The sequence below is a fragment of the Malurus melanocephalus genome, unplaced genomic scaffold (genome assembly GCF_030028575.1).
Source record: "Malurus melanocephalus ecotype Western Australia unplaced genomic scaffold, MMel_1.1 scaffold_578, whole genome shotgun sequence".
In the NCBI taxonomy this organism is placed as follows: domain Eukaryota; kingdom Metazoa; phylum Chordata; class Aves; order Passeriformes; family Maluridae; genus Malurus; species Malurus melanocephalus.
In genome coordinates, this window is record NW_026623810.1 from 191922 (window position 1) to 205415 (window position 13494).

General features: G+C 46.3%; 1 protein-coding gene across 1 annotated transcript; it reads right to left on the bottom strand.

Moving 5' to 3' along the window:
• Positions 1–3110: 3110 nt before the first annotated feature.
• Positions 3111–9926, bottom strand: CKAP4 (cytoskeleton associated protein 4). Its single transcript, XM_057382680.1, has 2 exons — positions 9516–9926; positions 3111–5358 (listed from the first exon to the last, which is right to left on the bottom strand). The coding sequence occupies exons 1-2, from the start codon at positions 9861–9863 to the stop codon at positions 4027–4029; spliced, it is 1680 nt and encodes a 559-aa protein (XP_057238663.1). The 5' UTR covers positions 9864–9926; the 3' UTR covers positions 3111–4026.
• Positions 9927–13494: the final 3568 nt, after the last annotated feature.

Below are 13494 nucleotides of genomic sequence, written 5' to 3' on the forward strand. Positions count from 1 at the left end.
GGACAGACGGATGGACAGACGGGAGGGACAGACGGACGGACGGATAGGTGGACAGACGGACAGACGGACGGACGGATAGGTGGACAGACGGACAGACGGACGGACAGACGGCCACAGAGCCCGCCCCGCAGTGCCGCACCGCCGCCACCGGGGGGCGCTCACCGCCCCGGCTCCGCGCCCGGGGCCTCCCYCGGGTGAGCGCCGCGGGCTCGTTCTGCTCCTCGTTCCTCCTTCCTTTTCCATCTCCCCGTCTCTTTTCCGCTGTCTAAACAGCCCCATTTGTTCCGTGTCTTCTCCTGGAATATCTCACCTCCGATCAGCGCCATTGCTCTCTCGGAGAGTCGCTGCGGCGCTCCAGACCGCTCTGGGCAGAGCCCAGCCAAGCACAGGGTCCACACTGGGATGTTTTTCCTACTGGGATGTTTTTCCTACTGGGATGTTTTTACATCTCAGACTTTTCCCCCGCAGTCATTTCACTTCTCTGCAGCTTTGTTTACAGTACCAGGTGTAAACAAAAAAATATATGCCAAAAAAAATATAGTAAAAAAATCACAAATCCATGCTTTAATGAGACTTCCAACACATTTAGACCWCCAGACGCCTTTCTCAGTAATTTCGCTCGAGGCAGTGATTGAGTCCTGCTGGGAGAAGTCCTTGCAGCAGCCCAAGATTTATCTCCGTATTTGCCAGCGCAGCTATTTGGGCTGATGCCTGATTTTTGCTTTTCCTTTTCATGCTTTCTGTACCCTCTATGCATTCCTCTCTACSCCTTAGCCCACAGGTTTGTAGCCTGATATTCCAGCTTAGTTTAGGGGTTCTGMTGGGCAGAGAGAGCAAACACCCTCAGGAAGGGCTCAGTGTGCCCTGTGATTCTTCAAATCCGAGGTTCCAGCCTTGGGTGAAGCYTTCTCTCTGGARYATCTTGTATAAACTGGGCTCTGGCCTCATCCAGGGGCGATTCATTAGAAYAGGGGGACATCACTGCATTTGTTAAATCTCTTATTGKGGAATCCTAGATAGATATGCTAATTCCTGAAAYCTATAAARCTTGTAYCYGTGCTRTACACGGGKGTGCATTCTGCCATCAAGTTGTGCACCTGGGATCCCAAATMCCGAGGCAAAACCTTTTTATCCCCTTAACCRAGTGTGTCATTATTAARAACTGGCCATTCAAGGCAACAGGRCAAGCCCTYCCTCAGTGCCTCAGTGTAATAGTTTCTCTATTTATAGCTGAAAATGAAGGCAAGCATTAATGAACAGCTTTGATCAATACCTTATCAATCAGGTGGACAATTTATGTTGAAATTTGTTACTGTAACAGCATGTTACCGATGAATTACCAATAGGATAAAGGAACACTGGCAATCTATCAAGTCTATGTCTTGCTTGAAAACTTCTTTGTTGCTTTATTACAAAGTTGAAGAATGACAGTAAAAAGCAGCATTAGGTCTGTATGTGCTCTATGAGCATTTATGAGGAAATTAGGAAATGTTTGTATTGGATGAAAATGTCAAACCRGACATAAAAGCTGCCAAGGGATCCTTGTCTCTGTGCCTGCCTCCAGACATGTTATTATTTACAGAGAATTATTATTCCTGTTTAGTGAAGTAAGTAACTTCAACAGCTTGCCATGAAAGTTCAGTTACTACAAATTAGTAATTCTTTGTTTAATCTGTGAGATCAAACACAGCCCAGTTGTGCTGCTGGCCTTGCAGCCTCTCTAGGTTCCAGCATCCTGCAGCTACTCTGAAGTCACAGCACGCTGCCAGCCAGCTTGCTGCCAACAGGTTCTACCAAATATCTTTAAACAGAAGGGTTTTGGGTGCTCACCTGCTTTGTCAAGCATACATTGCTTAATTCAAGAGTAATTACCTATTTCTGTGACTTTGGCCTCAAGAAYTGCCAGGATATGATGATACCTACACTCCTGCCATCAGCCTCTCAGATTTTTGGAAGGCACATTCCCACCATGAGCATGGTATCAGCTGCTGGGCCCTACAGTCCAGCATTCAGCAAAAGCAGCTCTTACTTTGGAAACATCACACAGGTCATTTCTGCACATTATTTCTGTTCTACAAGCTCTGGGCATTGAGGAGCTCCGACTGAAGCCTTGCTGGCAGTGTCTGGCACAGAACTCGTTTGTGGCACAGATCAGGTATTTCACACCTCACAATCACYGTTTCAGGCTTCTGAATGACACCTGGGTGTGATTCAAACCCTKCTTTCCAGAGTTGGTAACACAGCAGGAAAAAGTGCCCCCAAATCACCCCGTAAAAGCTGGGAACAAGAACAGAGCTGCAGCACAACCCGTGCTTCCCACTGGAAAACAGCCTGGGAAATGTAACAAGAAAACAGCAATGAAAAGAATATTCCAAATGTTTATTATGTATTAAAAATACTGCAAATAAGCCATACAGTTCATTTCACAGTAACCTAAACAACATTGTTCAAGAACTTGAGAAGTCAACAAAGAACAGTGCAGTTCCAACAGTGACAACAGTTACCTTTAATGCCATGGCTCCCTCCTTAGTCAGCAATTCTTTCCTGTTTACAGTGGGAACAACACTGGAYATGGGTCAGGATCTAATTTACCAAGGGAAAAAAAACTCCTTTTCACCTGTGCTGTTCCCATTTCTGGGAGATGCTGTTTCTAGGAATTTTTCATCTAACAGTGGAGGATCTGTCTGGTGCAGGCTGAGGTGGGCATGATGCCCATGGCCTCTTTCCAAGCTATCCGTGTGCAGACTTCTTTACCAATTATTTGGATAAAGTTCAAAAATAAACTTGAAAAGGAGAGATGTTAGAAATCCTTTCCAAGAAGACAGAAAACCAAGGAAGCTCCAGGRGAAAGTGGTTTTTAAAAGAGCATCTACAGAACTATGATGCTTTTTCCTCACTCTCCTAGAGTGGGTTTCTTACAAGGATTTTTTTGCTACCCCTGCCCCAGCCAGACCTCCAGTGACAAAAATGGTGACAAGAATCAGGCACCAAGTCCTGAATATCAGAGTTCAGGTCACTGYCAGCTGTGTGAAAACTTGCAAATGTACACGACATAGAAGCAATTCTGCTGATTTCATGGTGATTTTCCCTCTTGTGTGTTTTGGAGTGTATTGTTGTTTGCATGCTTTTTATACATGGAACACAACAGGTGCAATTTTGGTCCTTCTCTTTCCTCAAATTTGTGGCAATTTTTACAGAAAAACCCTGTATCAAAGACCAAATTAGATCTTTCCAAGAAAGCCTAATCATGTAAACAGTCTAAAAATKTGACAAAAAATATTATTGCTGTACCCTCCTAAAATTAATCCCACCCTTCAGATATCTCTTCTAAGCACTGATCTTCTGCACCAAGAGCTGCAGATGCTGGCAAAAAAAAAAGCCTGTGAAGATGAAGAATCTCTCCAGCCATGTGGTGGAACACACAGGCAGTGCCACCWATCTCAGACTTTATCAGCTCCTTGGAACAGATGAAATTCTCACAGAATTACACCACAGCTCAGCTGACCCTTGGTGTCTGAGTCCCAAACTGCAGAACAGTGAGGTGCTCAACAGCTGCTCCACTCTWAAGTTCACCAAAGTAAAGTTTCAGGTGTAGTTTTGTTTCATAAACCATCAGTGAAATCCTCAGTGAGCTGTGGCCCTGCTGTGTGGGATATTTAGTGTCAATGTGAAACACYTTCATGCCATTAAATATGTGCCCAAGCTAAGGAGGCTGTAGTGCCTTTATTACACCACTACAGAGGTACAACTTTGGAGAGAAAATGAGCCCTTAAGAAACTCAAACCCCAACCAAACTCATGTTTTCTTAAGACAAAATTGAAGGGGAAACAAAAAAAAAACCAAACAAACAACCAAAACTCCAAACACTACACAGAAAAGAAATAAAGGAAATAAGCAGAACTGTCTCTATTATTAAAGTATTCTTATTCTCTTTGGAGGTATCAAATTGCTTTTAAAAAGAGTAAAAAACAGGACATATAAAAGCTATTCTCCTTAACCCATTATTTGCCCAAGGAAGACTGCTGCCTAAACGTTTTCATGTATTTTTTCTACTTTCACAAACAACCTTTCCAGATCATTCCTCAGGTCATCTATCGAGCTCTTCACAGACTCCAAGTTGTTCTCGTTATTTTCAATTTTCACTGAATAGGCGACTAAACTATCCACTGCAGTTCTTATCATTTTTAAATCGGAGTCAACCTGGCTAACAGAAGATCTCAGTTCATCTACAGAGCCTTCCACAGAAGAGAATTTTTCAAGGTAACCTTGAGGATGTGCTTGGCCTGCCTGAAGATTTCCTTGATCCAACAAAGTACTTATTTGCTTCTGGACATCCTGGAGAGCACCAGAGGATGGCAGCTCACTGATGCTTCTCCTTAAGTTTTCCATGTCATTGTACAGTGAAGTCTGTGCTTCACCAAGATTTTTCAGAACATCTGTGACCGAAGTAACRTCTGTATTTGAGAGTCCCTGAAGAGTGGTAATGCTTTGTTCTAGGGTATTGAGCTTATTCTCATATTCTGCCTCCTTAGAAAGGAAAGATTCCAACTTTTCACTGTTTTGAGCAGCAGCAGATGTTAGAGACTCTAGGCTGTCTTCTATGTGCCTCAGTCGAGACTCCAGTCCTTTACTGTTCTYCCCAAAAGTTTCTAATGCTTTTCTGAAGAGTTCATTATCTTCCCATTTGTTGAGGTTGGCTTTCACTTGCAGTAAATCTTCATCAAGTCTTTTAATGTCACTAGGGAGCTGCATAATRGAATCCTCAGCTCTCAGAACTTTCTCTTGTAAAGCTTTCAGTGAAAGGTGTTCAGTGTCYGCAGCCTCTTTGAACTTCTCATGTTCCTGTTTGAGGTTGACTAACTCCTTCACTTCAGTGTACACATCAGACTCCATGGAGTCTATTGTACTCTTCAAGGTCTCTATGTCCTTTTCTTTCATTTTCATGGATGCTTGCATCTCATCAAAAGCATCTTTTAGCACCTTAATTTCATGTTTGTACACATCTGCCTGTTCTAAGGAACCAACCTTTGCTTTCATATTATTGATTTCATCTTGGCTCCTTTGCTGCACTTCAGTGAATACAGCAATGTTATCATTTATAGATTTGGTCAGCTCTGTCAGTCTCTCTTCCACTGTGTTTTCCAGAGATGTGAAGTCTCGTTCCCTCGCATCCTTCACCATGTGAATGCCGTCAGACAAGTCTTTCAAAATTTCATTTTGCAGCTTCTGAAGCACTTCACTGATCCGATTGATTTCACTCTCCCCTTGTTTAACAGCCTTCTCACTAACCTCCTGCTTCTGCTGAACGATTTTCATCATGGATTCAAATTCTCCAAATGTGGTTTGAAGAGAACGTACCTAGGCCAGAAATAACACATAGTTAATACCAGTAATTTCACCCTTTTTGTCCGAGATCCTCACAGTCGTTGTTACCATATGAAATTATTACCTTGCAATGCTTCATGCCCCATACCTGAGCCCGTGGAATACAGATATGGGAGAATACAGAATACAGAACACCTTCTGTTGAGAGTCCTCAGCCTCACTAACCTGACACTGATGATACAGGAAATCTGTGCCAGTGAAAAAGGAACCCAGCTCTCCAGAGCCTGCATGCAGACCTCTGAACCATCCCTCCCCTATAAGCTTCTGGGTTCTAAAGACCACAAGTCCACAAATGAGAAAAGGGAGAAGGCAAAAAAAAAACCAAAAACCAAAAGAATCTGGCATCAGCTTTTGAATACAGAAAAAAGGGAATTATATTTTATCAGGCAAGAATGCCAAAGACCAATTCCTGACCATGAAAAAGAAGTTTCAYAGTAGACAAGAAAGACCAACAGGAAAAATCAGGGAGAAAGCGGAGCTGGGATGGGCTGAGGAATGGGAGTAGTAATCATGACATTTTGCTGCTTTGCTGCTCCTAGACACCAGTGGAAACACAAGAGGGTTTTTTTGTTAACTATTTGTTAAGATTAGAAAAATTATAAAGTCTTACATGTTCTAAATAGAGMAAACAAAGGCACAGCAGCTGCCAAGGGCCTGCCCTGCATCCAGCTCAGGTTCACAGAAAGCTCCTACACTGCATCAGGCACGCTGTGAAACTTCCCAATTACAAAAAATATCTTTGCCACTGGTTTTAGCAGCAGCCAGAGGGAAAAGGCCAAGGGGTAAGGGGCTGCCTCATGTTCATTCACTCTCACATTTAAAGGTAAGACCCAGGCCATGGAAACACACATTACTTAAGACTGGTGAAATCTTTTTGTGTATGTGTGGGTTGTACTTTCTTAAACTTTGTAAAGCAATGTAGGAACTCCCAGTGGCTGCAAGAGGAATCCAGYACACAGAAAATACCTCAAGGCTTTGGCAGGATGGCAAGTGCTGAGTAATGCACGTTGCCTTGCCTSACAGTACTCCCTGTGTCTGAGGGGTATATTAATCAGCCATGCCACATGGGCTGCCATGTTTACTGATTAGATACACAGCTGCAGGGGTGGTTTTATTTTAKAAATAAAATAAGTATATTTTACATGGTTTTAGAAAGAAATACACAGAGCTGCTTTTCTTTTTCTTTTCAACTGAATCAGGCTGCAGCAGCTCCCTGACTCTGAACCTAGAAATATTTTCAAAAGACCTAACAGACAGACTGACTGGATATTATGTTATTTCTATGTACTTTTGCAAATCCCTGGCCAAATMCTCTGTAGTTTCCATGAAAGTTTACACTGTGTAAGGATGGGAGAGTTTGGCYATGAGGCTTGCCCTTGCTCTGACAAATCCCTGCAGTTTGAAGAATACCCATAAAGATAACTTCTTTTCCCCCTCTTCAGCAAAAAGGTTTCTAATGACTTTACATTCCCTACACTTGAATTCTYCAGTACTCCCATAGGAAATTAAAAATGAGCTAAGGGGAAGGGGTGGAGATGGTAATACTGCCATAACACTGCAGCTGGGCACCAGTCATTAGACTGACATACCAACCTCATTTTCATTASATCTTAGCTGTCATTCATTATGATTCTTCCCACAGAGAGCAGAGAGCTTTTTCTGTATCATTGTAAATGGAGGTCAGAAATCTAACAGGRTAACACAGGAAAACTCTCCTCCCCCTCCTATTACAGTGACACATTTCAACCAAAKCACCAAATTCATATTTGCAAGTAACTATCACTTTAGTCTGAGGAATCAGAAACAGCCAGAACTCTTCAGAGGGCTGTGTCTCTATTACTACATGACTGACAGAGSTGAATGCAGTGGAAGTATTTTATACCTGCTCCTCCACTGCATTCAGGCAATACTCATGGTGTAAGCTGGACCCATTCTCCTTTTGGGCCAGCCACTTGAAGATCAGTGTTCTGGTATAATAAAATGGACTTGGCTCTTCAAATTATACCAGCTAGAAACACTGCAAGAGCCACCAGGGCTCAGAGCAATACCCTTGCACAAATATGTAAAAACTCACAGCTTTGAAGCAGATGGTTTGTGTGTGGACCTACATGTGATCTTGCCTTTTTGATAATATACACGGCTGGTAAGATTTAATGCCATAGCCCTTGAAAGACTTAACATCTTAAATGGTACATATAGTATTTTCTCTATCTGGTCATACTATCTTGTGTTTGAACACCAAATGACCTTGCTCAAGACTAAACATCCACATAATTTCCTTTCTTTCTCCTCGATGTGTAAAGCAGATGAGTTTATATAACACTTACTCCTGACAGGAGCTCTCTGCAGTCAAAACTGAAGGGCAAAGCCACCCAGCAGCCTGTGCTGATGGCACTGTGCAAGCACAAGGCAGGATCCTACACTTTTGTAAGGCAATGACACATACAGCCTGCTCTCCACTCCCYCAGGTACATTTCCTGTGTCCACAAACTACAGCACCGAAAACTTTCGAGGGTTATATCGAAACTGTGTCCCCCACCTTTAGTCCTTGCACTACTGCACGTCTAACAGCAGCCATCTGCTATTCACAAGCAAATAAGTTTCAGTTGTCTTTGAAACCAACTACTTATAAACTTCTGTTATATACTCCTCTCCTAGAATATGTAACAGATATTTACGATTTTCTGCAATGACATGGAATGGGAGGCAGCAAATAATACCCATTCCTTTGATTAGAAGGGCTTATACACTGCATGTACATCTGAGTTCTACATTCACGTACTGTAGTTTTATGTCTTGCCACTGCAATTTCTTCCTTCTTACAGTCTACACAAACACCTTAAAAACCGGTAAAAAAAAACAACCTTTGCCAGTTCAAATCACTGTCCTGTCATCAGTGAGTAAAACATCCAGGATTTAAAATTACCTTTAGAAACAGCATCATAGCCCTGAATGTTACAACCCTTCTTCCCCGCTGATGTGAATTTTCCTTTTCCTTCTTGTTGTATGGGACAGGAAACACCAAGTGGCACTGAACAGCCAGAAGATCTCTGCCAGTGCCTGTCTCCCCAATGCCAGCCCARGCCCAAGCTCGCAGGGAATACAGGCAATCTGAATGGTCTGCCATGCAGAAAGCAGTCAAGCCGAGACAAGAATTTCCTYTTCTTTGATCTGACTCAGTCATAACTTTACATATTGTCTTCCAACCAGTATACCTACTCCGAGGAAATTAGCTTAATTGTATGTTGATGATATGCAATCACAGATGCCATTTTAAAAGGTTTCCTACCTAGGACATATCCAAGTGGACAGTGCTATTTGTGAAAGTATCGCTGGGAGGCTACTAAGAGCCTGAGTGGGAAAAAAAAAAAAAAGAGGGAAATGAGCATTTATTTCACTTCACTTGAGCCACATCCTGCGCCAACAACTTCGCAGCTTTCCCGTGGTCCTGGACTGCCTTGGACAATGCGAGTCTCGCTCCCATGGCCAGAGAGTGCGGCAGGAACGTGGGAGGCAGAGTACAGCAGCAGTGTTTCTGGCACCGGCTCTGTTGCTCGGTGAAGCTGATACGGGTTTTGTTTTCTCGAGTGTGGGGACGCTCAGGCGGGGTTCTGCCCCGTGGTGACAGCTCCGCCACAGCGCGKCCCTCGGCCCGCACACCTGCCCATGGGCTGCGAGGAGCGGCTCGCCCGCCCCTCCAGCTTCATCTGCGAGCCTTGAAAATGCACAACTAAAGGCAGCTCTGCACCGCTGCCAACGCGTAATGCAGCGTGCGGGCTGCATTCCATAAAATGGCTTCAGGCTGGAAAAGCGAGCTGGGGGCTGCGGCCGCCGCCGCGGGGTCCGTCCCGCCCCGTCCCGCCCCGCTCGGCGCTGCCTGGCAGAGATTGCTCGCTGCTCCGGGGCCACGTTTGCAGGAATGGGGAATACCGCGGGCCTGACTTCAGCTACCCCTCTAATGCCATGAAAGCATCTTTGAGGGAGCAGGGAACACGAAGGGAAGGCAACACTCGCCTTCACAGCTCATTATTTACGGGGCGAACAATCCCGTCCGCTCCGCTCCCCGCCCCGCCGAGCAGCACCGAGCGCCCCGACGGCCCCCAGCCCGCCCGCCCCCGGCGCCGCGCTACCTTCTGCACCACGGTGTCCAGGGTGGCGGCCAGCTCYTGCCGCTGCCGGCCGGAGGCCTCCACCTCCCGGGCGCTCCGCCCGACCTCCTCCTGCAGCAGCCGCACGTACCAGCCGGCGGGCAGCGCGGCGCCCAGCACCACCGCGGCGCCCAGCAGCAGCAGCGCCCAGCCGCGCCGGGGACCGGCGCCGGAGCGGCTCCCCCCGCCGGCCCTGCCGCCCCGGCCGTGCCCCGCCGCAGCCGGCTTCTTGGCCGGCGGCTCCTCGGCGCCACCGGGCTGCGCGCCCTTGTCGTTGGCGGCGGCGGGCGGGCTGCCCCCCTTAGCGCCCCGGTGCTTGGCGGCCGACATGGCGGGACGCCGCCGCCGTGGYACGCAGAGCGGGAGCAGCGGGAGTGGGCTCGGGAGAGAGGAGGGAGGATGGAGAGAAGGCGGAGGCGCCGGGCCGGGCCGCGCCACGCTCCCCGCCCCGCCCCGGCCCCCGCCCCGGGGAGCCGCCACGCACACGGGGTTGGGCTCCGGCCCTGCCGGGGGGAGACGTGGCGCGCAGGGCCCGGCCCGTTCCCCGGGGAGCAACGGGACGGGGAAGCGGCGGGCGGGGCGGAGGGACAGCCCCGATCCAGCCCCGAGGTGACACACCCTGTCCCGACCCGGCGCGGGGGTCTCGGAGCGGGGAGCCCTCTCCGCCCTCGCATCCTCCGGCCCCGGGCGTCCCCCAACCCAGCCYGGTCCTTCTGCCAGTTTTTAGCCCCGCGCGTAGTTTTGGTGGCAGAACGCGGCGGGATTCTGCCTCACGCAACTTCTGTTTTGCTCGGCTGGAATGACTTCAGCAAGCTCCGGAATGACTTGAGAGAAGAGCGTGGGGGAAAAAGTTATTTTGTCCATCCGCAACCCCTGTCCCCATCCCGTTTCTGGTGCCTCGGGCTGGTCCCTTTCCACCCCGAGAATGCTGCTTCGCCTCCCCACGCCGACAGGAGCCCGCTGCCTTCATCTTCCCCACGGAGCCAGTCCCGCCACAGGACAGGAAATGCAATTCTGAGCAGGCCTTTCCCTTGCCGCAGGCTCCAGCTGGAGCTTGAGGCGCTGAATGCATCTGCTCCTCTATTTGTTTACAGCAAGAAATTAAATTAATTTTTTTCTTGGAAGACATTTTCTTTCCTTTGATAACAGCATATTCTTCTTTTACATATATATATATATACGAATAAATTTTAAGTCGAGTATTATGTAGAAACACTGAATCTTAAAGCTAGAAGGATCACAGCCCCCGATGTCAGCCCAACAAATCCAGTTCCACCTCTGCCAAGGCTTAGGATGAACTGAACTGTTTGGTCTCTACATGGTGTTCTAGTGAGTCAGTGCTAGAATGGGAGATAAGTGGAGAATTTGTAGTGAATTGTCTCAGGCATTTTGTCAGCACAATTCTGTCAAATGTACAGATGTGAGACCAAAAGTCAGCAGCTGGAGAGGATGTCAGAGTGACTGCAGGTTATGGGCACCACAACAGAACTCAGTGCCCTGACCCTAACAAGTAACACAGAGCTTGCATGGGGTCAGGAGGTTGTGTTAAATACATCCCAGAGGTGGCTGAAGCTGCTATGAGGGGGCTTGCACTAAAACAGATGAGGAACYCTCAATATAATCTGTCTTCTTCAATACCATGAGAGTAGAAATCCTCAGTACCAAACAAAGCACCGTGGCAAAGCTAAAATATCAGTTTCCACTGTGAAGATCTAGCCACAGCCTCACACTTTATGAGAAGGGAATTTCAGATTTCTATTTAGGAAGGGCCTGGAAAGGTTAGGATTTGTAGCAGTACCCTAAGACCCAGGATTTTAGCTCTGAAGCTGTTTATTTCAGAGTTTACTGTAAGAACTGAGCCATATGGACTTCACCAGAGAGAATAATCAAGAGACTCATCCATGTTAAGTATGAAGGTATGTAAATCTTTTTCAGGGAGTAAGGCAGGACAGGTAACTGTCATMTCATTTCTCCTTCTCTCACTTGGCAGTGACAAGGAAAATGTTAGCAATGTACTACCTAAAGCTTTTTCTTACCATGGAACCAGTTCAAGCTATTTATGACCAAGAGTACCATTCCACAATTAGCTTTTTGTTGTATTGGACACATCAGGTCAAACTCTTTATTTCCTTTGTACAGAAAGACCAATTACTAGTGCAGAGGGGAGTGCGCAGTAGGAATTTGCTGAGGTGGTAACGTTGCTTGACAGTGCAGACTGGTGTGGTTGGGGAAGCTCTTGATGCACCATTTTCTCTCAGAGGTGYCAATATTCTGCTTTGCCTCTGCATTAATTTGAAGACAAATATTTCAGCGGGGAGAAGCAGCAACGCTCTTTGCTTCTCACAAGACTCATTTCTCCTTGGAATACAGGAAACTCCACAGAAGAACAAGCTGAGAAAGCATCCTTACACCTGCCTTGTAGTCTTTTTGTCTTGCCCTTGAGCCTATTATCAAATCTGGGCCTGATGATCTCAGTCAACCCAGAGTCTTAACATCCATCTGTTAGTGCTAAAGCCAGTCTGCCGGGCTCAGTTATTAGGATTAGAGAAAAATACCTTGTGACTTTAAGTTGAGAACACGACTTAGTTGTCATGGGCCCTGGAGTAAACTGTGGCATGCCTTRCCCTTTCCCTGTCTTCCCTCAGTAACCATGAGTCAGGCCACATACTGAAACATTTCTGACCTGCAGGGCCAAATTCAGCTGCACATCTTATCCACTCGGTAGCTGCCTTGCTGGATAAAGCAGTGCATTAATTGTAGGCTTTGCTGTCTTTGCCAGTTTTACTGGTGACAGTMAGGAAGGTTATGAACCAACTTGCTGCAAAGACTGAGCACAAACTAGTCCTTCATTTCAGTGGAAAGTGCTTCTGTAGTGAAAGGCTAAGGATTGAAATCAACTTCAGACACTCGTAAAAATTCCAAATGTGTACATTTGTTGTGGTTTAACTTCATCCAGGAAATAAGCTGCACACAGCTCCTCTCACCCCCCACATTCCCAATGGGATGAAGGAGAGAAGGTGAAAGTGAGAAAACTTTGGGTTGAGATAAAAGCMATTTAATAATTGAAACAAATGTAAATAATATTATATTGCAATCAAAATGAAAATAAAAAAGAGAGATAAATAAAACCCAAGAAAGACAAGTGATGCAAATGCTAACAGTTGCTCAGCAGCAACTGACTGATGGCCAGCTAGACCCCAAGCTGTGTCCCTCTGCCAACCTTCCCACACTTTATTGCTGACCATGATGCCATATGGTGTGGAGTCAGTGGGGTCAGCTGTCCTGGCTGTGTCCTCTCCCAACTTCTTGGGCACCTTTCTCCTGGCTGCTGAGGTGGGGTGAGTGGCAGAAAATGGCAGAAAAGGCCTTGACTCTGTTCAAGCACCGYTCAGCAGTAACTAAAGCATCCCTGTGTCATCAACACGGTTTTCAGGACAAATCCAAAACACAGCACCTTACCAGCTACCAGGAAGAAAATCAGYTCTATCCCAGCCAGATCCAGGACATACATGCAGGTGCTAAAGAAGACATAAGGACATTAATTTTCTTAATTGAGCAGAACAAATGTAAAGGCTGTACAATTATATTTCTGGCTGACATGGGGGACACCCAGAAAACGAGAAATGAGTGGCATTTCTCTGTGGAGAAAATCTCTGCAGTAAGTAATCTACTTCAAGATCCATAAAGTGGCCTAGAGCTTCAATGCCTCTGGATCAGGAAGGAACTGAAACCAAAAAGAAGGTTAAGTGCTGAGAACTGTAGTGTCTAACTGGCTTTTGCACCAGAATCTCGAAGTATGTCCTTGGTGCCTCAGCTCTCCATACAGATGTACAACCCTGACAAAATAGATAGATAGATAGATAGATAGATAGATAGATAGATAGATAGATAGATAGATAGATAGATAGATAGATAGATGGATGGATGGATGGATGGATGGATGGATGGATGGATGGATGGA